The sequence below is a fragment of the Eptesicus fuscus genome, chromosome 9 (assembly GCF_027574615.1).
Source record: "Eptesicus fuscus isolate TK198812 chromosome 9, DD_ASM_mEF_20220401, whole genome shotgun sequence".
Taxonomy (NCBI): Eukaryota; Metazoa; Chordata; class Mammalia; order Chiroptera; family Vespertilionidae; genus Eptesicus; species Eptesicus fuscus.
Window position 1 is genome coordinate 3,588,375 of NC_072481.1, and position 26,452 is coordinate 3,614,826.

Sequence of the window (26,452 nt, forward strand, 5' to 3'; positions counted from 1 at the left end):
GCAGTGGGGCAGGAGGGGGCAGAGGCTGCTCTGAGGGGTCAAGGAGAATGCGGCCTTTGGGTTGGGAGGAAGGGGGGAAGCTGCAAGGCCCACGTGGCCCTGGAGCGGGGCCTTGCCGAGCAGGGGGCCGGGGACTTGCCGAGCGAGAGCAGGAATTCCCGGCCCTGGGGACGGAGCGGGCAGAGCAGCCAGGGGTCCCGAGGACTGGGCGAGGGGTGCAAGGAGGGGACACGGGGCGCACAGACGCCGGTGGACTGGCCAGTCGCCGAGGCCTTTGCTATCAGGAGTGGGCGCACTCACGGGAAGTGGGAGCCACCGAAGGTGAGCAGGGGGAGGCGCCCTCGGAGCTGGGGCTTGGGAAATGGCTCCCACAGTCGGATGGGCGGGGCTGGAAGGCCCGTGCCAGGTTGCTGGGTCAGGCAACAAGGACCAGCCGGGCAGTGGGCGGGGCACAGGGGGAGAAGCCCCCACCCCCGCCCCTGCCTACGGTTCCGCTGGCTTTGCAGGGCCTTGGACTAGAGCAGTGGTCGGCAAACTCATTAGTCAACAGAGCCAAATATCAACAGTACAATTGAAGTTTCTTTTGAGAGCCAAATTTTTTAAACTTAAACTTCTTCTAAGGCCACTTCTTCAAAATAGACTCACCCAGGCCGTGGTATTTTGTGGAAAAGCCACACTCAAGGGGCCAAAGAGCCGCATGTGGCTCTCGAGCCACAGTTTGCCAACCACGGGACTAGAGCCCCGGAGCCCTGTCTCTGCGTCCCCAGCTCTGTGGCTCAGCGCTGCCCCCACTGGCAGACCTCAGCGCTGACCCCACTGTGGGTCTTGCCTCTGAGCGCCACGCTTAGAGATGCCCATCGGAAGCTGGAGGAGGCCTGGTCTCCATCACGCCATCTGAAGAGCCTGGGTCCCCAGGGCCGCAGCCCGCTCCCCTGCTGCCTTCAGCACCTGCCCGGAAAGGGGGCGATGAGGGAGGCGGTGGGGTTTCGAGCTCCCCTCCCACCGCCGTTTGCAAGGGGCTGGCGTCCACCACCCAGCCGTGGTCTCAGGGTGGGAAGGCAGGATCGGGCCCTGGGCACAGGCTGGGAAGGGGCGGGCCTGCCGCAGCAGCTCTGCAGAGGGCGCCCCAATTCGCCCGTGTCGTTAGGACAGCACGCTCCGTGGTTACCGAGGCGGCTCACGGGTTATCAGCGAGCCGCAGGAGCCGCTGGAGAGGGGAGGGAGATAAAGAGGGATTTAAAGGGAAAACAACAAAAAGAAGAGCTGTCATTTCTAATCCAAACCTGGCCCCGCCGTCCCTTTGCTAACCCCCAGTCACGCTTCGAAGACGTAAACCGCTGAGGGCTCCCTTACTTTGTGGGTACACTTGATCTTGTCCTGCTGAGGCATTGAAGAGGAGCTGGGACACATAGGCAAAGCCCACAGCCCGGTTCCACCACGATTCCCTCCAAAACAACCGGGGCATCGCACCGTGCCCGTCGCCAGAGCATGAAAACCGCACCGATGTGCGATGGGCCGCAGCTCACCCTCTGCGGCCCCCAGTCAGCCCCTTCGTCAGTCCCCCCGAGTCAGTCCAGGCGGAGCTTTGGGGTCTGTGTCTCTAACGGGGTTTAGCGGAGGGGCTCCCCGATGCTCCCGCAGAGCAGAGGGAGGGCGGCCCAGCTCCCAGCCTCCCCGCCTCCCCACGCAGAGCGCCTTCCCCATCATGACCACCCGGAAGGGGGGTACAGGAAGCACCAGCTCTGTGAGCCACGCCAGGGCCCCGCTCCACCACCGCGGATCTCACGGCCTATTCCCGGTCAAGGTCAGAAAGGAGGACGCCGGCCGGGAAGCAGCCTCGCTGTGCTGCCGCGGGGGGTGGGGGGACGGGGGTGGGGGGAGGGCAGCACCAGCTCTGCCTCCTGCACAGTCTCCCTGCAAAGCAAGGAAGCGCAGCCCTCTCTCGGGGTGGTGCTGACCCCAGGAAGGGGCACAGCTCAGACGCCAGCAGAGGGTGGGGTGGGCATGGGCCCCTGTCCTCACCCCGCCTTGTCCACGGGGTGACACTAGACACGTCGCGGCCCCTCTTGGCTCGGTTTTCCCAACTGGACACGGAAGGGGATGGAGAAGCAGGCCTGGAGGGCCCCTCAGTGTCTTCCCACCCCTGGCGCTCTGTCCGCGAGGGACACGCAGAAGAGGTGGAGGCTCAGGGTATCAGAGGAGCTGCCATCACACATGGAAATAGGCAAAGCTCGCAGGGGAGGGGGCACAGCTGCTGGAGAAGGGGTGCCCCCGGCTGCTCTGACTGCAGGGCGTCCGACAGTGGTGAGCCCGGCTGAGGACAGGAAATGACCCCAGGCTCAGGCGGGTCCCACACGCAGACGCTGAGGCAGGGTAGGGGGAACCATCCATTTTTTTATATGTAGATGTTTTTATTGATTTCAGAGGGGAAGAGAGGGAGAGAGAGAGAAACGTCAATGATGAGAGAGAATCATCGATCGGTTGCCTCCTGCACGACCCCAACTGGGAGTCAAGCCCACAATCCGGGCATGTGCCTGACTGGGAGTCGAAAGGAGACCTCCTGGTTCATAGGTCGACGTTCAGCCTCTGAGCCACGCCGCCTGGGCCAGCTCTTTGAACTCATGCGCACTTAAATACAGAACGTTTTTCTGAGAAACATAGTTTTGTTTGGAAGTTAGCTATGGAGTGTCTCATGGATCCTGTTTCCATGGGTGGATGGGAATGATGCTGTGCCCACCCCCCCCCCCACCCCCATGGCTTGAGTGCCCATGGCGCTAACACTGGGCCCTCAACGTCCACAAAGCCAAGAGGGGCCCCTGTGTAAACAAGCCGTGTCTGAGTCCAGTTGGTTTTGTCCCACGTACAAGCTCTGTAAGATCTCAGGGAAGCCCTAGCCAGCTTGGCTCAGTGGATAAAGCGTCAGCCTGCGGACTGAAGGGTCCCAGGTTCGATTCCGGCCAAGGGCATATGCCTGTGTTGCGGGCTCGATCCCCAGTAGGGGGCGTGCAGGAGGCAGCCGATCAATGATTCTCTCTCATCATTGATGTTTCTATCTCTCTCTCCTTCTCCCTTCTCTGAAATCAATAAAGAAATATATATTTTTTAAAAAAAAAAGATCTCAGGGAAACGTGGATTGAGGAGTCAGTCAGTACGATAACTGGCCATTTTGAAGATTGAGTGCGTGTCGGTCGGTGCAAATGCTTTATCTCACGGAGTCTTCACAACGACCTCATGGGGCAGGTCCATGTTACAGCTGAGAAAACAGAGGCACAGAGAGGGGCTGGCCGAGGGCCCAGCTGGGACACAGCAGACCAGACTCACCCCCGGCAGCTGTCTCCCTGGACCAGCCGCCGCACCGCCCCCCTCCGCATCAGGCAGACCCGGGGGTTTGTGGGGCTTTGGTGCTTTTCTCTTCGTGCCCCTTGTGTGTAAAGTGGAGATAACCATTCCTGCCTCGTGTTGTGAGGATTAACCGAGCTAAGTCCTGTGGCCACTTAGCACCCAGCATGGAACAACAGGTGCTGAACAAATGGCAGCTCTCCGTGATCATTGTGACTGTTGTTGTCATAGTAACCAGAGGAGTGTCTGCGTGGCACGGTGGAGAGAGACTGGCTTAGCAAAAGGAACACCTAGGGCCTATTAATGAGTTAGGGCTCCTGGTTGATGCAACAGAAAATCCAACTCGAACTGGCTTCAAGATGAGAGGAAATTGGACGGTTTGAGTTAACTGGGGAGTCGAGGTGGGCTGGCTTCAGGCGTGGCTGGATCCAGGCGCGCAGTCAGTAGCATGGAGGCTGTGTATCTTATTGCCCGGGTTCTGCCTTTTCCAGGTTGGCGTCCTTCTTGGACTCCACATGCTGGCAAGCGGTGGCTTCCAGGAGCACCGGGCTCCCTCATCCCAGGCTCAGGTCCAGCAGGAGATCACCCCTGCCTCGCAGGGGCTCTAGCTACGCCCAGGGGTGAGCTCTGAGGCCTGTGGCTGGAACTCAGGGCCAGTCACCCTGGCCCAGAGAATGCGCGGCTCCAAATGGCCAGCCTGCGTTACACCATGCTGCCTCCTGCATCTGGGTCCCAGAAAGAGGTGACCCCCAACATCCTGGTTGCCTTCGTAATTCCTTAGGGACCAGCCGTCCAGGAGCTAATGTCACCCACTTAAGCCATTTCTATTTTTCACCCACGTCTCCCCTGGGATAATGAGTCTCATCCATTAGCTGCCCACTGTGCAGTTTGTTTGTGTTAAAATTACCTCCCTGAGCTACAGAGGGGCCCTGATTCTTAGCGTCGGGGATCGGAGAAAAAAGCACCTTCACCTTCTTGGCCCCTTTCCGACCTAAAAGACTTGACCCTCATTTCCTCTAGGCTATGTCTATGCCCAAAAAACCCTAGCTCCATTTCCCCATGGCCACTGCCCCTCGTGGCTGACCCTCCCGCCCGTCCTCGCTGTCCAGGTCTCGGTTTGTGAGGAAGAGCCTTCGCCGACGGTTGGCGGCTCCCGGTGGGCCCAGCTGTCGGGCCCGGGCCTTCCAGGCCCAGCACCCGCTCTGCACAGTGGCTTCCTGGGCTCGCCGGTGGCACTCGGGCCCCCCAGCCTCTGGGGCAGGCTGCTTCTCTGCCCCAGGACCCCGCCTCACACTTCACCCACACGGGGTCCAGCTGTGCCTCGCCACCCACGACCTCGCGAGACCCTCTCGTGACCGATCACAAAGGACCTGGCACTTCTTCCCCCAGGTCACTTATAACGATTGTCCACGAGGCGAGCTGTGGCTTCCGTTTGCCCATCCACGGGAGGGGTGGGTGGCAGGCCTGGCCCCAGCGGCGTGCGTCCAGAGGACTTGCCCTCCGGGGCCTGGGAGAGTCTGGGGGGATGGCTCCTCTTTCGGCACAAACATCTCCATCTGCTCGGGGCGGCCGGCAACCCTCCTTCACTCCCGCCCCCGGTGCCCGGACTGTGCCAGGCAGGTTCCCAGTCAGTGTGATTCCCCGCCTCGCCGCGGGCAGAGGAGGGCAGAGCCCGCCAGCCCCAACCCCGGCGTGGCCCCGACCCCCACTCCAGGTGGGAATTGTTAACTCCATTGCCAGGACTGGGAAATGCTGGTAATTGTGTGATAACAGCGGCAGCGCAGCAACACTCAGCAATTACCCGGGGTTTTCCTCGTCAGACCACGTTACCCGCATTAACTAGTTAAGTCTCCCAGCCTCCTCCCAGGCAGGGAAGGGCTGCGGCCGACGCCCTCCTGCGCCCTCATGCACCAGCTAAAGGGGCCACGGAGCAGCGGCCCTGGCCCCACCCCCCAAGCAGGACGGAGGCCCCATGTGACATTCCCTGCCCCTCACAGGTGCCCCCCCCACGGAGCTCCCCCCTGCTGAGCCGGCAAGGACGGGAGGGTGTCTGTGTGCCCTGGGACTGCGCAGGGAGCCCGGCGCCCGGCGGGTGCGTGGGGCCTGGCTCCCAGGGGCACACAGCTGACGGCTGGCTTTGCCTACTCCTGGGGGCGCCTTTGGTTTCTCCTCTGTTCATTCTCTCCTTTTGCTTCTCTCACTGCCCCCAACTTTGGGGACCTGGGTTTGCCTCTGCCATCACCGGGTGCTCAGCTCCTGGCTGTCCCACCCACCCCACCCCACGCCCCTGCCTGCCCTCAGGGTGCCCTCTCGTCCCTTACTGTGGAGACGGCACTCTCCCTCTGTCATGGCCCTGAGCAGCTCATAGACCCGCGTGAGGTCAGGGTTCCAGCCCCACCCCTGCTCCCACCAGCTCCCCGTAACCCGGCAAGCTCCCTGGCCCTGTGTTTGCTCGGGCACAGATGCCACCTGGGCTGCGGCTGCCCAGGGCCCCGAGGCTGGGCACCCGGCCCTCCTTCCACCACACAGCGAGCTCCCTAGGAGCCCAGGGCTCCTGGTGGAGACTAGGCAGCTGGGGCTGGGGCTTGGGGCTGGGGCTTGGGGCTGGGGCTTGGGGCGGGGGCTGGGGCTTGGGGCTCGGGGCTGGGGCTCAGGGCTGGGGCTTGGGGCTCAGGGCTGGGGCTTGGGGCTGGGGCTGGGGCTGGGGCTCAGGGCTGGGGCTCAGGGCTGGGGCTGGGGCTCGGTCTAGGGTTGAATCGTGAAGTCCTGAATGCTGGGTCTGCAAGAGAATAAACTAGGAAATGGAAGTGGGCTGAGATGGGGCTGGGACATGGCTGACACTCAGAAAGTCATCTTTGCAAACAGAGGCACCCCCAGAGGTGCATGCTGGGGGTCCGGGCACCGCCCTGCTCCCTGAGGACGTGGCGGTGAAATGTGGCCGTCCATGCATAGGGCCACGAGGCTCCCCGCCATCTGGGGAAGAGGGAGGAGGAGGAGGTGCAGCCGCCGGCCTCCCGCCTGGCCCCGGGTGAGGGCGGGGTGGGCACAGTCTTGCATTCCCCGGTCCCGGGGCCTGCGTGCCCGCCCCCTGCCCGCGGGCAGCCATCAGCGGGGACAGTGGGGATCGAGCTGAGCCTGCCAGGGCCTACGTGACAGGCCTCTCTGCCGACCGGGACATGGATCCGCCTCACGCCTTTGTCTGGAGCAGAGGCGAGGCGCCAGGCTGCCCGGGCAGCTGGAGGCGGGCAGAGGAGTGCAGTGCCCGGCGCCCTGAGCCTGGTCTCAGCACCGCTCCTTCCTAACACGTCCTCCCTCCTTGGCGCCGGCCTCGCCTCCCGGTCTACGGCCCTGCCCCGTTGGTGCGGCAGCCGGTGCAGGGGAGGCTCAGCCTGCAGATCGGGCGCGAGGGGCTTTCGGAACCGGCAGGGGTGGCGCTCACAGGACAAACGGGGGCCTGTGTGCGAACCGCGCTGGCTTCCGCTGGCTTCCGCCGGCTCCCGCCTCCGGCTGGCGGTGCGCGGCCCCGCGACAAGTGGGGAGGTGTGGGGCGCCATTACATGCCATGATGACTTCTGGGTGATGTGTACATTCCCTCCGTCGCACAGCCTCTCTCCTCCATTTTTCATGAGAACCGGCACGAGATTAATGACGGCGCCCGGAGAGACGGAGCGCCACGCCACTGATTTATTGACCACTTAGCGCTGATGAAGCTGCAAACAAGAGTCAAACAGATGTTGCAGCTGCATTTTTCTTTATCAAAACCAACCGCTTTTGCATGTTTAACCACTTCTTGCACGGCCGTCCTGCTCACTCCACAGTCAGCAGAGGCGGGGGCCCCGGGCTGTGGGACCCCAACATCCACTGCCCGGAGCCCAACCCTGGCAGTGGCCAAGAGGAGGACGTGAGGCCCCCAGACTCTCGCTCGGCGTGACGGGTCCCCACGTGGGTCTCTGGTGAGGAGCACAGGGCTGCCTTCACCCAGTTCCAGGGCCCGTCGTGCACACCCAGGGGTGGGCTCGGCATTCGAGGCCCAGGGCCCAGCTCCCTGCGAACTGGAACGCCTCCCCCTCCGGCTTGTCTAGGAGCGGGTGACTGACTCCCATGCACAGCGGCACGTCGGTGGCCCGGTGGGGCGGGAGGGGCGTGTGCTTGGGGAACCGCTGAGTAGGAGCCGGGGGAGGTGGCGTTGAGACTTACCCCGACGTGTGGCACGGAGCACCCCAGCCGAGAGCACGGGGAACACAGCAGGTGTGGGGGATGGGGTGGCAGGGCCCGAGGAGCCTAGGGGAGCAGGGTGGCTGGAGGGACAACAGGTGGGGGTCCCTGTAACCGTATCAGGGGGTGGGTTTCCTTCGCCATTGCCGGGATTACGGGGTCACACCTGCTGGGGTTGGGAGAGCTGACTGGGTGGGGGAGGGGAGACCCAGGCGGAGATGGGCTCACACTCGGGCTGTCAGGGAGGGCAGAGTGGGTGGGGCAGGGAGAAGGCCACGTTGGTGATGGGTCAGGAGAGAGAGGGAGGGACAAGCAGAGAGGTTCTGAGGTTCTGACCTGGACGATTGGGGAAGGCGGTGCCATTCCCCGTGGGGTGGAGCCTGGGCACACAGGGCTGTGCAGAGAGCGTCCGCGTTGTGAGTGGGCGAACCGCGGCCAGAAGCTGAACTAGGCTGTTCTCTCGGGGATCCATTTTGCTTGGTGTGGGGCTTCCAGGCCCAGCAGGCGGGGGAGAAGGGTGGGGACAGCTCTTCCCAGAAGGTTCTGGAACGTCTCTGAGACCTCTACTGATCCTCAGCTTTCCCCTCCACAGCCCCAGCCGGCCCATGGGACCCCTCCCCCAGGCCTTCGACGCCAGGCCAGGCCTCCCGGACTTTCGGGGGGTGTCATCCTCCAAGGTCATGCTCTCTTCGGGTGGGTGACCTCTGGCATCTTCACGGAAACCCCGTACGCAGGGAGGAGCCTGTGGACACGCTCTTGTCCCACCCCCACCCGCGGGCCTGTCCTGGGTGCTGACCCCAGGGAAGCCTCGCGCAGCGCAGGGCAGACCCGGCAAGCTGGCTGCACACTGTCCAGAACCGAGACTCCCGAGTCCTGGCCGTGCTCCCCCCGCCCCCCACAATCCCACACTGGGCGCCCCAAGCCTCCCCCAGCCCGCCTGCCCCGCCTGCACAGCAGCGCTCAGTGGGGATCTGACGTTGCTATGAGCGCTCCCAGGAACCTACAACCCTGGGACTCCGCGGCTAATATATTTTTCTGCCAAAAACACCCAATAAAATGCACAACTAATGGATGAGATTGCAACATTGCCAAGAAGCGATGTGTGCCCCAAACATCCAAACATGCCTCGATCACGCTGCCTCCAAACCAGCCCCAAACAGGAAGTGGGGGCTTAAGATCCAGCCGGGGACTTGGAGCTGCAGGAGCCCAGGCCCTGGGCCAGGATCTGCCGTGACGATGGAGACCCAGCTTCCTGCCCCAGCCAGTCCCAGACCCTCCTGCCCCAGCCAGTCCCAGACCCTCCTGCCCCAGCCAGTCCAGACCCTCCTGCCCCAGCCAGTCCAGACCCTCCTGCCCCAGCCAGTCCAGACCCTCCTGCCCCAGCCAGTCCAGACCCTCCTGCCCCAGCCAGTCCAGACCCTCCTGCCCCAGCCAGTCCAGACCTTCCTGCCCCAGCCAGTCCAGACCTGCAGGGCCGGGCTTCCTCCCACTGTCAAGGCCGCTGAGAGGCACAGCCCAGAGTGGGGCTCCGGGAAGGGCCCGGTGCCTGATTCAAAAGGGTCAGAAGGGGAGCTAGACCCCCAGGTCCGTAGTTACAGATGTGGGGCCCGGGCCCCCGGGTCTGTGAACTCCTCATAGGTGGAGCCACTGTGCTTTGGGGTGATTTTCGGGGCTGAGGGATGGCGTATCCGCAGCCTCCATTGAATTCTCAGCGGCCTCAGTCCCGGCCGAGGTTAGAGCCGCCCAGCCTCCCAGCCTCCTAGGAGTGCTGGGCCCTTCATGGACTAGAAAACTGAAGCCAGATGTCAGCTGCACGCAAGCGTGGAAAGGGGAGGGCGGGAAGTCCAGCGTCAGTCTAGCTCAACTGCGCTGATGGGAATGAGCGGTGGCCATTGCCCGCGCCTTGACAGCTCGGGGCCTTCCCCGTGGCTGAGGGGATAAAGGAGGCGAACAGACTAAGATACAAACCCCATCCCCATCCTGCTGCGGTGGAGATACAAAGGGCGGGGTATCAGGGAGTACTTCCTGGAGGAGGAGGCGAGCCTTGTGCTTGGCCTCAAAGAATAGGGGGAGGCCGGTTATGCAGACACAGAGCTGGCGCTGAAGGGAGGGACAGCGCTTTCTGAAACAGGGGCGTTCGGGGTGCACTAGTGCAGGAACTCCTGGTTTGGGGTTTTGGTGTGTGGTGAAGGCGGCCCTCCTTGGCTGCCCTGCCTGTCCTGCCGCCTCGGTCTCCCACAGCCTTTGCTGGGCGCTCCGAGGGGCGGCGGGGCAGGAGGCTGCAGGTCTTTCCTCTCCCAGGCGGCTGACATCCATCCAGTGCCCCCCGCAGGGCCCAGCTCCTGCTCCGGGGCCAGGATCAGAGGCAGCCCCGGGCGGGCGGCCCTCCGGCCCGCAGCCCTTTGATCCTTCCTCGTCTTGCTCAGCCGCTGGTGCCGCTGCCTCCCAGGCACAGCTCAAGCGGCACAGCCGGGAGGCCGGTGCGGGTCCCGGGAAGAACACAGGGCAGGAACCCAGGTGCGCCTCCTGGGCCCCCTCCGCCGCGCAATGGGGAGAGCAGTCTGCAGCCACTCCCTCTGGGCACAAGGCGAGGATGCAGAGAAGTGGAGGCAGGAAAGCACCAAGACCGAGCGAGACAGGCCGGCAGGCGTCTTGGCAGGACCTGAATTTGGAGTCAGAATCCTGGCTTCGGGCCCAGGCTCTGTCCCTGGCCAGACACACAGCCTCAGGCAGGTCACAGCTTCTCTGGGCTCAGTCCCCTCATTGTGGACGGAGGGCGCCCTGCCTGGCCCCGCCCCGCCGCCCCAGGCTGGCTAGCGGGCAGCAAACGGGAAAACGCTGACGGCGCTCGGAGGGCAGCGCGGGCGCCCACGGCGGGTCCTCGTCACTGCTCAGGAGCATGAGTGCCGCCGTCCAGAAAAGCTGCCGGTCAGGGGCGGCTGCGGGCCGTGCTGATGAGATTTGCGGGGTAACTGGCGTTGGCAAGGAAAACCCCTCATTGAAAAGCGTTTTAAATTGCGCCAGTCGCCGTTCTTGCGCTGGTCACGTGTCATCTCGAGCCTTTGCTAACGCATTGGTGGGCCCCACAGCCGTGCGTTGCGTGGCTCTGAGCAGATCCGAAAAGGTGACTGCAGACGCAGCCTCCTCGGCGGGGTCCTCGAGCCACAGGGGCCTCGTGGGAGCTCGTGGCGGGGTGTCAGGCAGGAAAAGCGAGGTCACAGCTCCGGGGAAGAGCGGCGGGAGGGACCTTCCACCTGGCTTTTCTGTAGCTGCCTGCTGCGTCTCGCTGGATCGCCACCTTCCCTGGCTGGGGAGAGGTTTTTCTGGGTCTTGCCAGCTGCGTTATAAAGCGACGTGATTGCTTTTTACAAACGAAGCCGGGGCGGCACGTCACTGTCGGAGCTGGTGGCCGGCAGAGGGGGGCCGAGGGCATTTTGAACTGAGTCTGGGGGACGAGGCCGACCCATCTGGGGACAAGCGGTGCCTTCAGGGTCCCCACGGGAGAGTTCTGTCCGTTCCGAAGCTCAGGGAGGCCCCACGGCCGAGCTCCCAGGGGAGTGAGTGACGGCCACCACTGGGGTGTCGCTCGGAAGGGCCCTGCTGACGGGGCTGTTTGCACAGGGAGAGGGACCCACCCTTAGACGCGGGGCGCCTTCAACCCTGGGGACCCCGTTTCCCCGTGGGAAGAGCAGCAGAGATTCCTGTGTCGGGAGGTCATGCTGTGGTACGGACGGGGGTGGGGCACAGGCGGGCCGGTCCCCCGGCAGCTGTTGGCGTGAGGCCTAAGGTCCGTGTGTGTGGGCCTTCGTTACGCCGTGTGTAGAGCGGCGTTCTCCACAGGGGCCATTGTATCCCCTGGGGATGCTGGGCAGTGTGTGGCGACAGTTCTAGTAGCACCTGAGGGCTGGGGGTAAGGCATCGGGCAGGCAGGCGCCAGGGAAGACCCTGGGCGCAGGGGGTCCCCCCGACAGTGCGTGTCAGCGGCCCCGAGGATGAGGAGGCGGGCGTGCGGACACTCGGCCGGTCTGTGCCTGCTGGCGGAGGGTGAGGGGCCCGGTGGACCCCATGCCGCCTCATGCTGCCAGTCTCTGTGCTCTCCCCCCAGAACCCCGACATCGTCCTGGTGCACTATCTCAACGTCCCGGCCATCGAGGACTGCGGCAAGCCCTGCGGCCCCATCCTCTGCTCCATCAACACCGACAAGAAGGAGTGGGCGAAATGGACCAAGGAGGAGCTCATCGGGCAGCTGAAGCCCATGTGTGAGTAGCCGCGGGGCCCAGGCCAGCGGCATCCGGGCGGGTCAGGAGGCCCTCCGTGGCCTTGGGGACCAGGTGTGGGAGCCCCTTCCCCTCGGATGGCAGTGACACAGGGACCCCGCTTTCATTTGACCCTCACGCCCCCTGTGCGACAGGCAGGGCACAGAATGTCGGCCCATGTGACAGGTGAGACAGGCGAGGCTCAGAGGCACAAAGCAACACGCGGGAGGAGCAGAGCCCAGAGAGCGGGGACCGCTGTCCCCTGGGTGGCAGGCAGGAGTGGGGGGGGGAGGCCTGGGGACCAGGGAGGGCTGCCCGGAGCTGCCTGCCTCCGCCCTCGCCCTCTGCGCCTGGACAGGAGGCCTCGGCGCCCTGCCTGGGAGGCACAGGGACGATGGGGCCGAGCTGGCTTTCACGGTGCCCGCACAGCGTGCGCTCTAAGCAGCTGTCAGGTGCGAACCACCCAGTGCAAAGCTCCGGTGAGTCCAGAAAGCCGGGCCTCGGCCGCTGCCCCGTTTCCATGGGCCGTGGCTCCCAGCGGCCACTAGTGAGGCTCGATGCCCTCTCCTGCCCGCTGGGCACCTGGGCTCAGGAGAACCAGGCTCAGAGAGCGGGTCCCTCGGAGCCGTGCGCCTCGGGAGGGGGCTGTGGGGAAGAAGCCGCTGGGCGCCATGCACAGGGAGCAGCGAAATGCCCGTCCCAGAAAGAGTGAGGGTCCCGTCTCTGGGAGGGTCCAAGCTGAAGCCAGGTGCACCTGCAGTAGCCCCCTAATCCTGAGAGTCCCACAGTGCTCAGATCGGGGGACCCCCCTCGCCCCAAGGTCGGGGATGGGGATCAGGAGGGACAGAGGGGTCTGTACCGCCTCAGGGGCTCCGACCAGCTTGCCCCTGATGCTGCGCTGCCACCAGGAACCTGAGCCAGGTGGCCCGGGGCCTCTGGGCTCAGGCTGCGTCCCCTCCCAATGGACAAGGGGGTTAAGCTCCATGAACTCCAGGCGAGGGCACTGGACCTCTGACATTTACCTGGAGGGACCCAAAGGCCTGTTCAAGTCTGCGGTGCATCGAGCAAATGATGTAAAACTACAACAAACCCCCATAAATCTCGTAACCCAGGGTCTCTGGGGTTTGGGGTGGAGCCCAGCAGCATGCAGACACGTAGAGTGCATGTGTGTGCGTGGCTCTGGTCACAGACACGCAGCCTGGAACAGGGCCTGGGAGCCCAGCAGCACGCAGACACGTAGAGTGCACGTGTGTGCGTGGCTCTGGTCACAGACACGCAGCCTGGAACAGGGCCCTGGAAGTGCGGGGAGAAGAGCTCTCGGTGCCGACCGGGCCGGGCACAGGCAGGGCACAGGCAGGGCACGGCCGGCGCGCTCGGGAAGCGGAGGCGCCGCGAGCCAGGAAGGCGTCAGATTCGTTTCCAGGAGCAGGCGTGCCACCCGCGCTGGAGCCAAACACATTAGCTTCATCACATTTCCACATAAATCACATTCCTTCAAAGACTTCACAGTTTGATTTCCTGATGTTTCCCAATTTCTCTGCCCCACAGCAGAGTTGTCAGTGGTTTAATCAAAACGCTGTCTTCTCGGCGGCGAGGGGAGCTCGGATCTGCAGCCTCTGCCTCGGCCGCTGCGAGACAGGGCTGTGGTCTTCAGCTTCGGGGTCTCAGACGCCCGGGAAGCCAGAGGCACCGAGAGCCCACCCGGATTCTTGCGGCTGTGTCCTTTGGTCACAGGGGCTTGTCTTAAACCTGCGGCCTGAGGGACGCCCCCGCCTGGGTAAAAAGGAAACGGAAAAATGTGCTATCTGATAGGAATTCCCCAGCTGCTTCCTAAACGCTTCCTCCTGTCCCTGCAGTCCCTCCCGTGGTAGTTCGAGTGTGGGCCCCGCTGCCGTGGCAAAGGCCAAGCGACTGGAGGCTTCAGACACTAGAAGGCGATTTCTCTTTCACAGAGCGGTCGAAGGTTGGCGTGGCAGCCCAGTGTCAGGGATCCGCCATCGGGCCTCCCATCAGGGGTCGCTCTGCCGTTCCTAGGGTGTCGCCTTCTCTTACGTGGCCCAAGATGGCAACTCCAGCTCCCGCCATCACAACTGCATTCCAACCAGTGGAAGCAGAGACAAGAAAGTGGAGGGCAATCGGTTCCCCTTTAAGGACAGGGCCCAAATGCCCATCCTTCTATTCATAGGTCATTGGCCAGCATTTGGTCACATGGTCACCCCTGGTTGCAAGGGAGTCTGGGAAGTGTAGTCTTTTGCTAAGCACTACCATCCTAACATACTTTGGGCTCTAGGGTTCTGCGTGTGAGTCGCTCGGGGCTGAGTGGAGCTGAGCTCAAGCCAGGTGCCCCTGTCGGACCTCCACGGAGACCTGCTCGGCTCAGGGCTGAGGGTTAGCTCAGTTCCCGTCTGTGGGTTGGCATTTATAGAATCCAAGTCAACGGGACCTAAAGCTTAGCGTGTCTCCTCCTGGAAACTGGGGTCTGTTCCAATGCAGCTGCTCTGAGCAAGCCGCAGCCTCGGGCCCAGCAAACTGCCAGCACATGAGAGAGGGCTGGGCAGGTGGAGTCCTCCCCGCCCAGGTCGACTGAGTGGGGCGAGTGCCCGACGAGCTCTGTGCCACATCCTGCCCACCTGGCAGTGTGGGAATGGAGGCCGTGTGGAGTGTGGAGGGGATGGAGGCCGTGTGGAGTGGGAGTGGGTAGAGGTCATGTTGAAGGGGGTGGAGCCCACATTGAGTGTGGGGTCTGAGGGTGCTCTCCGGGCTCCCAGCCATCCTGAGTTACCCGTCACCTGTGGTCCTTGGGCACCCGCAGCCTGCTGGTGTTTGGGGAGCCAGGGTCTCAGCCCCTCCCCATGTGCTCTCGGGGAGCACTTTCCTACCCTCTGCAACTGCATGGCCAGCACAACAAGCCCCCAGGGACCCGGCAAGGCCTGTGCGCTGGAGACGTGTCTTGGGTGGCAGAGACTAGAAGGGAGCAGGCTAATTAGCAGGCGCCTGCCTCTCCCAGGAGCTCCTCACCCGCAAGTTAAGCCACCAGAGCCTCTGTCTCCAGGGCCCCTCCCCTCCCCCACCTTCCCTCCCCAGCCCTCCAAGCCCTCCGGGCTACAGCACCCCTGCCCTGGGCTGCACAGTCAGTGCCTCTGCTGTTTTCTCATCCTTTTCCAGACAAAGACCCAAGATCCAGCAAGAGGGGAAGTGTTTATTTGTTTTGCTTTTTTGCTTAGATTGTAATCCTGGTGATTATAGAAATATCAAGAAGTAAAATCAACAAAGGCTTTCCCTCCCCCCGCCCCCCCCCCACCCTGCACCAAACCCCGTTCCTGGTCGATTAGCGCCACCTGGTGGTCAGTAGCAGCAGAGCGGCTCAGAGAGGCAAACCCTCTGGAGGAGCCAGACTCCCCAGCCAGGCTCTGGAGCCTACAGACGCGGGGCACTGTCCCGGCCCTTCCAGGACCTGGTGTCTGGGATGTGGCGGGAGGCGTCTCGGGCCTGCTCTGCGATTCTGGGGCCGCGGGCTTGGAGTGGGGCTAGAGCACACCTCCTTTCCTCTCCGCCTCAGTCATCACCTGGCCGGTGCGAGGTGGCGGGGCCGGTGTTCCCCTGACAGAGGGCATGCTCCCACACCTTGGCCAGAGTCTGTGGGCAATGCAGGGGCAGCTAGCAAAGCAAGTCCCAGAGGTGCTGCCTCGGGAGCAGCAGGCGGGGCACCTGAGATGGGAGGTGAAGGGGGGTCAGGCTGCGGAAAGGGGGGTTGCTGTCAGGAAGGGTTGGAGGGTTTACTTCCGGCCAGAAGTGTTCGCTTGGACGCATTTCCCAGTGTCCCCACCTCTCAAGAGAGGAGTGAGGGACGAGGAGTCAGGAATGAGCTGGGCACGTCCAGGCTGCCCACCCCTGGGGCTCAGGGGCTCAGGGCAGCCAGAGCGGCCGAGGTGCCCCCAGTCCTCCCCGGCCCGCACAACCTGGGCAGACGCTGGCTCCGTGCCGGGACAGAGGTCCATGTCACAGACACGCGGGCAGGTTGGTGAAAAGGTGGGCTCCTGCCTCCAAGGCGCCCTGTTCCACGGGTCTGAGCGGCCCCAGGCACCTGCATTTTAGCAGGCGAGACTCCGGTGCTTTCTGAGAGCGCTCGGCCTGCAGCGGCGCAGCCAGAGCCAGTCAGGGAGCCCGGGGAGCTCAGGCCACGGCGGTTACGCATCAGCTGGTTCTCACGCGCGGACGCGGGCGGTGCAGATCTCCAACTTGCCAAAGAATGGGGTGTATATGGGGCCGTGGGAGGTCTCTCCGTAGACTCTGGGATAAGGCCTGCGACCCTACCACTTTCCTTGGGTTGAAAGTGAGATGTTAGCGCCAGGCACCTATGGGGTCCGGCCGGACACTTAGTCCTGAGAAGCACCTCTGGATGCCATAAAGGAGGCACGTCTGTGTCCCTGTGGTGGCCCAGGCCCCGGGCCCAGAGGATGGAGCCCGAGAGGAATGGAAGGTTCTCTCCCCGCCTGTGTCCCCGGGAAGTGGAGTCACTGCTGGGGTGAGGACGGAGAGGGCCTGGGGAGGACTTCCCTGGTGTCCCCTCGGTTAGAGTTGCTGCTCAGGGAGCAGGCCGGAGGGTCCCCGCAAACCCCCAGTCCTGGCAGAATGCCCTCCGGGCGCCTCCCCGCCTGGCCCGGAGGAGAGCAGGCATGGGCCTCGGGGCAAGGCTCCTCTTAATGCCCCCCCCCCCCTTTTCCGACTGTGCAGGGAGGACCCAGGCTTGTTTTGCAAATGAGCCTTTCTCTCTCTGGCTAGATTTCATATAGCAGCATTGTCCCCCACGGAGCAGGACAAAAAGAGAAATACTTTTGATTTCCTGGCGCTCCCTGGCTAGTGCCACTCCGGCTGCTTGGGTGCCATGCACCACCCCACACCCCCCCAAATAAAGTCCCAGCTCCTTCCTAGCATCCCCTCGTGCAGTGAGCTTGGTAGGGGCGCCTCTGTGCTGGAGTGGGAGACGCAGGGGCCTCACCCACGTGCCTGACCTTGACCCGGAGCGACACAGCCCTGCTCATGGTGCGGGTGGTTTCGTTAAAGTGAGAATTTGTTGCCAACACTGAAACGGCCAGGCTTTCAGCTTCCCTCTGAAAATGAGAGGTTCTGGGCCAGTTAGGGGCCCGGAGGCAGCTCCCTCCCCCCTTCAGTGGCACCTGCTCCCTGTGACGCCTCGGGGCGCCGCGTGGAGGAGGCGCCTGAGCCCAAGGTCTCGCAAGAAGCAGATGGAAACCGTCTGGAATCCTGTTTGGTCCCTGTCTCCCCCCCCGCCCCCCCCCCGCCCCCGGCTGCCAGGGGCCCAAGGGGCTGCTCCTGAGGCCAGCGGTCACTCCTGCCCCCTCTCCCCTGACCTGGGCCGGGAGGAGGGGCTGCTGTCAGCCCCGCTGAGAAGATGGTTCCAGGGCCCACGTGACTCCTGGGTCGGGGACGACTGCTTCCTCTCTCGGCCAAACTGCACCTCTGACGTCACTGACCATCGGGGAGCTGCAAGCACGTTCGCCTTCTGCTACGGCGTGCAGGATGAATGCGGCCTCCGCGACAGCGACCCTGAGCACGTCGGGGGATTCCGAGAGCCTTGGAGTGGCCCGCCAGGCCGCGTCCTTGTCCGGTGAGCAGGGCCGCTCTGTCACAGAGCCCCTCGGAGTCGTCTGTGCGGCCACGTGCCGAGGCGCAGGGAGCGCCAGGCCGAGTGGCCGGGGTCTCCTGACGTCAGAGCTGTCAGGGCTCCTCCTGGGGGAGCCCTGTTCCTGTCCCACCCCCCAAGGTCGGAGGTCATCCACCTGGAACAGGACCGGCTGTGCTGAGTCTCAGGCCTCTGCCCTCTGCCCTCTGCCCTCTCCTGCACCACTACCACTGGAGCAAGCCTGTGCCTCCTGCCAGAAGACAGAAAGTGGGGTCCTGATGCCCCGCGCCCCCAAACACCCAGAGCCAGGCACCGCCAGCTCCTTCAGCAGCCGGCGCACACGTCCCCGAGCGCACACGCCGCCGTCCCCAGCCAGCCTCCGAACTCCTGGAAATGAGATTTCTGAAAATGTCCTCAGGACCCGCGGAGAATGAGAGTTGAGGGCGAGACGGGGAAATTGAATAGTATGTGGGTGTCTGGATATGAGAAGTTAAATCTAATGAAAATGTTATCCAGTTGAACCAAGAAATCAGAAGCAGGGCCTTTATTCCTGTCAACAAGAATACAGTGAAAATTAAACCAACGCCGCTGCCATTTCCCACTGACCTTGTTGCCATGGAGACAGCCTTCCCGTGTCAACAACCCGGAGGAATCCAATCGGGCTCATTCATGCATTGAGAGGCACGCGGAGCGCCTCCTCTCCCTCCCGCCTCCGTCACATGGTCCCTAAAGAGGGCGACCACGCGTCCCGGTTGCCGGGGAGCGTCCCAGTTTACACCGTTGTCCAGCCAAATGCCCATGGCACCCTGTCTGTCTCCAAGGTGACCTGTCTGGGCAGCATGTTAAAAGGGCACCCTTTTCGCCTGGCCGGCGTGGCTCAGTGGATAGAGCGTCGGCCTGCGGACCAAAGGGTCACGGGTTTGATTCCTGATCAAGGGCACGTACCTCGGTTGCAGGCTCCTCCCCGGCCCATGCCCTGGTTGGGGCTCGTGCAGGAGGCAACCAATCGCTGTGTTTCTCTCACATCGATGTTTCTCTCTGTCTTTCCCTCTCTCTTCCACTCCCTAAAAATCAATGGGAAAATATCCTCGGGTGAGGATTAAAAAAAAAAAAAGGTCACCCTCTTCATGGGCCTCTGCTGCATGCTGGGTGCATGGCGGGAGAACTGGCTGCGCCCAGGCTGACGGGGCAGGAGGACGGGGCCCTCTCGGGTGGGAGTTCCTTTGTCACCAACGTGCCGCTTGTCACCTGCTCACGTAGCACCGAGAAGCTGCCCGTGCCAGAAGCCACGGGTAGTGACCCAGGCTCCAGCCCGGCCGGCCCTCTCCTCGGAGTGACTGCCCTGGGAGGGGCCTGCGGAAGTCACTTGTATGTCCTTGTCCTTGGACGGTTCCTCCCCCACGTGTTGCCGGCCTGATGTTTCAGAGCAGAAGGGTCTCTCCCTCGGGGCCCCGACCCTGGCGGCCTCAGATCTCCTATGGGCACCCCTGAATCCCAGTCCTGGGGGGGGGCCGTTTCTCTCTCTATCTGTAAAGTCCCTTAGCGAACAGTGACGTGGTCAGGTGAGCCACAGAGAGACACCCATTTGGCAGATGCGGAAACCGAGGCCACGGGGAATCAGAGGCCTTCCTTACATCTCCCGCGTGAAGGCCAGCCTGACCCAGGCTCTCGGCGTCTCTGGGTCCAGCCCCTTCCTCCCGCACAGCGAGCTCCGGCGCTGAGCTGGGGTTCGCGCTGCCCTTCAGTCCAGTCCCACCACCACGTAGGGTCGCCGCGTCAGGGCACAACCCAGAGGAAGCTGCCTCTGGGTCCCCATCTCTGTCGAGGTGAGTCTCCTCCCCACCACAACCCCCAAACGCTGCTCCCCGAAAACCCCACCTCCTCTGGGAGGAGTCTTGCTTTGGGTTCTCTGTCTCTCATAGAAATTTCCCCTAAATGTTCCCTTCTCCGCTATGAACGTGGCCAGGCCTCCAGGAGCCCAGAGGCCCAGGTTCAGCCCTGAGCCTGGCTCCTGGCCCAGGCCCCCTCCCTCCAGGGGCAGGTCACAGCAGGTCCCCCCCTCTCCCCTGCACCCTGGGGGCCCGGCCTGGGTCCTCTCCCTGGTCTGGGTGGCCTGGCTGCCCAGCTGTCCTGGCCCCGGGAAGGAAGGTCATGAGGGAGGAGCCAGGTTGAGACTGGTCCTTCTGAGACGGGGGCATCCTCCATAGTCAGAGGACAGGACACGGCAGGTGGGCGGTGGGCTTGGGGGTCAGCACCTGGCCCAGCCCCAGGTTCCTGGGGTTCCTGCAGAGTCACCAGCTCCCCACCCCTGTAAACTGGACACCCTCTCTCCAGGAAGTGACGTGAGTCTAGCTTTGAGTGGAAGGAATCCCCCCCCCAATGGGGGCCGCACCCCCTCATCCATCCAGGCGTTCCTGGGTCCCAGGAGGGGTGCAGCGGAAAGAGCCTGGCTCTGCAGCCCCTCCCCGCCCCTTCTCTGCAGTGTCAGTCACATAACTTCCCATGTCTTGGTTCTCAAATTAATAAATGCAACGGTAATTCTTCCTCAGAGGGTTGTTGAGAGATTAGAGATGTGATCTCTATACCAGGGGGTGGAATACCACAGACTCTGCGGCTTAAATGAATTAATTTTCTCACAGTCCGGAGGCGGAAGTCCAAAATCAAGGTGTGGGTCGGCTGGGTAGATTTCCGGGGAGGCCCCGCTTCCGGGCTTGCAGGCGGCCGCCTTCTGCTGTGTCCTCACCGGCCTTGCCCTGCGTGTGCCCAGTCCTGGTGCCTCTTCCTCCTCTGACGGGACCCACCCTGAGGACCTCACTTAACCTCCTTCATCTCTGAAAGGCCGTCTCCAAACACAGTCACCTTGGGGTCCAGCTCCAACCTAAGCATGTTGGGGCGCAGGATTCTGTCCATGCACGGGTGACAGCGGCACTTGGCCTGGGCTTGGGCCCCGTCTGCCTCAGCCACAGCTCTCCACCTCTCCCCAGGGCGGGGATGGAGCAGCCAGCCCCATGGGGGGTCACCCCACCCTCCCCCCAACCCCGCCTCCACATCTCAATTACTCTCTCCCAGCGGTTGGCCGCCTCTCGGGCAAATTGTTCCTGAGAAGAGGCTCTCCAGAGCTCGGCCACACGCTGCTGTCATTGATTTCGTGTTGATTATTCATATTAGCCCGGGCGCCGCAGTCTAGCCATGGGTGGCAATTAGCGCAAGTGTTGGGCACCGGCCAGGTCCGTGCGGGCGTGGGCCTGTGGGTTCCTGCGACAGCCACCCCAGCCCAGCCTCCTTTCAGGGACCAGTCCTCATGCAGGGCAGCTGCTGGCGGCCCAGCCAGAGTGTCGGGCCCTGGGCACATGTGGCCCAGGCAATGGCGGGACTGCTGGGGAAGCCACAGGAGCCCCCCACTTTCAGGGGCCAGCGGGGCCTTCCTGGCCGCTCCTGTCCTGAGCAGGCTCATGGAGGAGCCAGCTTGGCCACACACCCCGCCTCTGGGACCTTCCCTGGCCTAGCTTCCGGGCAAACAGGTCCCCCTCCACCGCCTGAGCGGCCCAGGGACCCTGACGGCCGGAACGCTCCGACGTCCTCCATCCTCCTCCTCTGGGCCAGGTGGCCGACTGGCCTGGGAGTGCGGAGCCGGGTGCCTCCACCGAGATTCAGTGAGAGGGGGGCCCGCTGGGACCAGAGCCCCCAGGAGGCGATTTTCTGGGAATCCCCTTTCCCCCTTCGGTGCCCCCACCCAGGTCGGTGCCCCCACCCAGGCCGTGGCCTTGCCTTTTGTCAAGTGCACTTTCGACGCAGTTCCCTGCTGCTGAGTTGGGGGGCGGGGAGGGGGGTGTCAGTGTGCGAGGTTATTAACCGTCCTCGCTCAAAGCGCGCCTCCCCCAAGAGACCCCCCCCTTCCCGCTGATTCATTACCTGGTCGGAAGCAGAGCGTGGCGTTAAAGCCGTCTGATGGTGTTTGATGTTCGGCACTAACAGCTCCCGCACGAGGAGGGGCTCCCCCAGAGGGCGGGAGGCGAGCTGCACGTGGATGTGGATGTTCCAGGACAGCCGGCGATTGGCGTTAAGCATCCAGAAGTCCTGCTTGCAATCTGTCCGCTTCCCTGGTTTCATCTTAGAGCCTTCCCAGCGGGGGGGCGGGGCAGCAGCCGCCTGTGGGGGCCGAGCAGAGCCTGGTCTGAGCACCTTGGTCGGGGTGACAGGGATCTGGTCGGGGACCTGGTGTGGGGTGACGGGGACCTGGTCAGGGGTGACGGGGACCTGGTCAGGGGTGACAGGGACCTGGTCGGGGACCTGGTCAGGCACAGATGCCAGAGGTGTCTGCCACGTGGGGATCAGCAAGCCCACCTGCCCCTCAGGCCTTTGGGTGAGGTGTGGCCACACGGCTAGAAACCAGAGGGGGAGCTCATCCCCCCAGACAGCCAAGCTCGGACTCCGTGGCTTCCCTGAGAACACCTGGCTGGTCCTGCGATGAGCGCCTGCTCAGAGCCGCCCAGGTGACGCCCGGTGACGCCCTGGTAGCCGCCCAGGTGACGCCCTGGTAGCCGCCCAGGTGACGCCCTGGTAGCCGCCCAGGTGACGCCCTGGTAGCCGCCCAGGTGACGCCCTGGTGGCCGCCCAGGTGACGCCCTGGTAGCCGCCCAGGTGACGCCCTGGTAGCCGCCCAGGTGACGCCCTGGTAGCCGCCCCGGTGACGCCCTGGTGGCCGCCCAGGTGACGCCCTGGTAGCCGCCCAGGTGACGCCCTGGTAGCCGCCCAGGTGACGCCCTGGTAGCCGCCCAGGTGACGCCCTGGTAGCCGCCCAGGTGACGCCCGGTGACGCCCTGGTGACGCCCTGGTAGCCGCCCAGGTGACGCCCTGGTAGCCGCCCAGGTGACGCCCTGGTAGCCGCCCAGGTGACGCCCTGGTAGCCGCCCAGGTGACGCCCTGGTAGCCGCCCAGGTGACGCCCTGGTAGCCGCCCCGGTGACGCCCTGGTGGCCGCCCAGGTGACGCCCTGGTAGCCGCCCAGGTGACGCCCTGGTAGCCGCCCAGGTGACGCCCTGGTAGCCGCCCAGGTGACGCCCTGGTGACGCCCTGGTAGCCGCCCAGGTGACGCCCTGGTAGCCGCCCAGGTGACGCCCTGGTAGCCGCCCAGGTGACGCCCTGGTAGCCGCCCAGGTGACGCCCTGGTAGCCGCCCAGGTGACGCCCTGTGGTGCCTGCTGATGAGCTGGGGCGGTCCTCCTCGGCGCAGAGCTGAGGAACGAGGCTCAGGCTGTGTGCACCGTCTCGCCTGCACTGGGGTCTCCTGAGAGCTTCCTCAGACTCCGGGCACCGCCCAGACAGGGACACCAGAATCTCCCGCCGCTGCTGGGCGGGCGCGGGACAGACCATCTGCGTGTGCAGCGGTGGCAGGGGAGGGCCCTCGAGGCCTGCGCTCTGTCCCCACACCCGGCTCCGGGTTCTCGCCTATGGAATGAGGAGTCTGGGGAAGGTCCTCAGCCAAGGGGGCCCAGGACCTGGGGACAGGCCAGGGGCCCTGACCCTCACCCCTGCCTCTGCCAGGCCCCCTCTGCTGTCACCCGCCTTCCATGTCGGATTTCCCGGCGAAGGTTTATTGGAGCAAAGGGCTCCGTCGCTGTGATGAGGTTTACAACCCCAGCCTGGGCCTTCCCTTCTAGCTGCCGGGGGCGAGGCGGCTGAGCCAGCAGGAGCCCGGGCCTCCTGGGCTGCTGAACTCCCCGAGGGAGCCCAAGGCCGAGGCTGCCCGCCCGAGGAAAGGTGGGTGGTAAAGCCACCACCACCCCCTGGATGTGCCCATCCATAGCGCCCTGAACAGGCGCACACAACTGCACCCCAGATCCAGGCCGCTCGGTGAGCTTGGGGCAGAAGCCATCAGCACCCCGCCTCCCCTTGATGACCTGCTGGGATCCAAGAGCCGCAGGACAGGACCGTGGGTCCCGGTGCCAATGAAGGTGCTGGAGGCCGAGCCCCATGGGCGCCAGAAGGGCCTCTTCAGGGTGGCACGGAGGGCAAGGACCGCGAGCAAGCGGCGGGCAGGCGCAGAGAGAAAGCAGCATCCGCGAGGGATCCTGGCAGATCCCGGCCCTCACTCGTGGGGTTTTCTTTGCAAAACCACTGACGTTCTCCATCCAGGTGCGGACAGAGAGCAGGGCACGCGGTACACGCCCCGGAGCTCTCCCCCTGCCCGCGTGCAAAGGCTGAGCATCTGTGATTGCACAGCAAGCACCCCCGTTGCCATAGCATCAGCCAGCCGCCGAGGCTGGCATTTCGTGCTGGGAGTCACCATCATCACCGTGAACGGCTGTGACAACAGCTGCTCTTTGTTGGGGACACATGATGTGCCGGGGTGGTGGATCATTCAGGTTTCCTCCGCATCAGCATGCCAGGCAGATACGACTAGATTCCCATTGTACAGATGAGCACACTGAGGCTCAGAGAGGTTTGGCGGCTTGCTCAGATTCACACAGCAAGTAAAGACTGAAATCTGGGCTCCACCCCTGTGTAGACCGTCTCCTTGTACATCTGTGTCCCGGAGTCCCTCACAGACAAGGGCAGGAGCCGTGAGCTGCGACCGCTCTTCCCCCGGGTCCCTGTGAGAGAAGCTCAGCCAGAGGAGAAAGAATGTTCTCGCAGCCACAAAGCCATTGCCTCTCCCTGGCGTGACCTGGGCCCTGCTCCTCCTCCCAGACCACCTGCTCCCAGCGTCCCCTTCTCAGCAGCCGGGGTCCCTCCTGGAGCCCGGCTGTGGATTCACTGCCTCCAGAGCTGGCTCCCAGAGCCTCCAGCGCTGGGCTGTGCCGGGCCCCACCTGCCACCCGGGCCTGGCCACCTCCCGGCCGGGTGGGCGTGAGCCGCAGCCAGTCCACACACTCAGCGGGCGAGTCGGTTCGTTTTCGGGTTCCGGCCCATCCTGCCAGGCCGGTGGGGAGACAGGCCTCGGCCATGCGGGTGCCACTCAAGGAGAGCTGAGCCGTCCAGGTGGCCAGTCATCTGTGGGCACCCACTGCCCAGGCCAGGTGGGCCCTGCGGTCCTGTCCCCTCAGCGCCTCGAGGCCGCGAAGTCAGGTGGGAAGAAAGCGATGCCCTGGGGCAGGTCCTGCCCAGCACGCTGCTGCGACCCCGCCTGACCTCCCCTCTGGGTCCCCACGACCTACAGCCCAGGGGGGTCCTTTCTCTCCCACTCCAGGGCCCCGTGAAGAGCCACCTGGTGCACTTGCACTTGGGGAAGCCGGAGCAGAGCCCTAGGCAGCCCGTTCCCGGTTGCATCCGAGGGGAAGGAGGGAGGGGGCAGAGGGGAGCAGGGAGCCCCAGGAGGGGGGTTAGCGGGCAGCCTGGGCTCCCCCTGACCTCCTCCTGTGTCCCTAGAGCCAGCTTCCCAGCAGCGAGGGGAGGGGCTGAGCTCTGAGAGGGCCTGGCTCCCACCCTCCCCGCCCTCCCCTGCACCCCGCGGCCTCTGACCCGCCCTGTCTCCCCCAGTCCACGGCATCAAGTGGACCTGCAGCAACGGCAACAGCAGCTCGGGCTTCTCCGTGGAGCAGCTGGTGCAGCAGATCCTCGACAGCCACCAGACCAAGCCCCAGCCGCGGACCCACAACTGCCTGTGCGCCGGCGGCCTGGGTGAGCGGGGCGGGCGCAGGGGGCAGGCGGGCACCACGGGCCGAGGGGCTCTGCCGAGCAGCGGCACGGCTCTCCTCCGCAGGTCGCCGTGATGGCCAGTGGGGGAGGGGTCACCCGGGGTCAGGCAACAGCACGGCCCCCAGGCCAGACTCAGCCTCGTCCTGTCCACCCGCCGGCGGGCGGCCCACTTTGGGCAGAGACAGCTGTTCCCTGGGAGGCAGCTCCCCTGGGGGTGGGGGCAGCAGAGTTGGGGTGCATGGGGATGGGGCTCCAGGCCTCTGTCCCCCCACCACAGTGCCCTCCAGGCCTCCAGTGCCCTTGGGCCATGTCAGCAGGGGGCCCAGGTCCTGGGCACGGGGCCAGCCCTGCTTCCCGGGACCGGTCCTGAGTCAGTGGCCACTCAAGCCAAATGGCTGTCTTTATCCCCCGTCTCGGCCAAGAGCGTCCAGGGCCCGCACTCCATCCCGGTGTCTGTTCCTGGTCACAGCGTTTGCTCTTCGAGGTGTGCGTTCCCGCTCCCTGCGCCCCCTGAGGAGATACTCCCATTAGCGGCCACCTCGCTTCCCGCCACGTCTACCTGCATTTAGGGATTTAGGGATCACGGTGACGAGGCTGCGACGGGATTCGGGGGGCGGCGGGGGGGATTCACCCTTTTATAGAAGCAAACTGACCCTTACCAGACGGGATGGAAATGAGGATGGAGTGCGAGAGAAAAGCATCCTGGGGTCCTGGCGGGCGTGAGCCCTGACCCGCGGGGGCTCGGACGCCCGTGCGGCTTTTCCGTCTCTGCCACTGAGCCGGGCGGGGGCTCCGTCCTTGCTGAGTTTTAGAAGGCGTTTGCCCCACAAAGAGCTGAGGACCGGTCCAGCCAGCTGAACAGAGATGGTGGCCCCAAATACCTTGCGGCCCACAGAGCGAAGTCTGGGCCCCCCTTTGGCCTTGGGGCCTGGGAGCGATCCAGAGAGCATGCCTGGCTCTCGGGTGCCCCTCCACCTCTGGCTGCCGGTCCCAGGGGGCTCCCTGCCGCCTGGAGGAGAGAGGCTCCCTGCACTGCTGCCCGGCCTGCGGGCATGGACGCTTCCAGGGGGTGGAGAGAGGGACTAGGCCACCGCCCGCCCGAGCCCCGCCGGCGAGAGCCTGGCAGGGAAGGCGGCTGCTCCGAGGGCGGGAGGGTCTCCCTGGAGAACGGCCTTCTCCGTCCTCTCCTCCCCGCCCCCCGTGGTCGGGGCACTGCTGTCACTATTTGCAAAGTGAACGGAGGAAAAGGGGCCTGGTGTGGAGGGTGGTGACCAGGCCACATGAGAGCCTGGGGCCGGGGGTCAGGAGGCCCCAATCCTGAGTGGCTGCTACACGTCAGCCCCGGGGGCTCGGGGGCTCCCA

General features: G+C 64.3%; 1 protein-coding gene across 1 annotated transcript in view; it reads left to right on the top strand.

Moving 5' to 3' along the window:
* The window catches only part of CAMTA1 (calmodulin binding transcription activator 1), a 665,080-nt gene that overhangs the window by 555,874 nt on the left and 82,754 nt on the right, over positions 1–26,452 (top strand). Inside the window, exons 8-9 of the mRNA XM_054720834.1 lie at positions 11,660–11,813; positions 24,932–25,072. Of these exons, the coding sequence (XP_054576809.1) occupies positions 11,660–11,813; positions 24,932–25,072 (295 nt within the window). The remainder of the gene's footprint in view (positions 1–11,659; positions 11,814–24,931; positions 25,073–26,452) is intronic.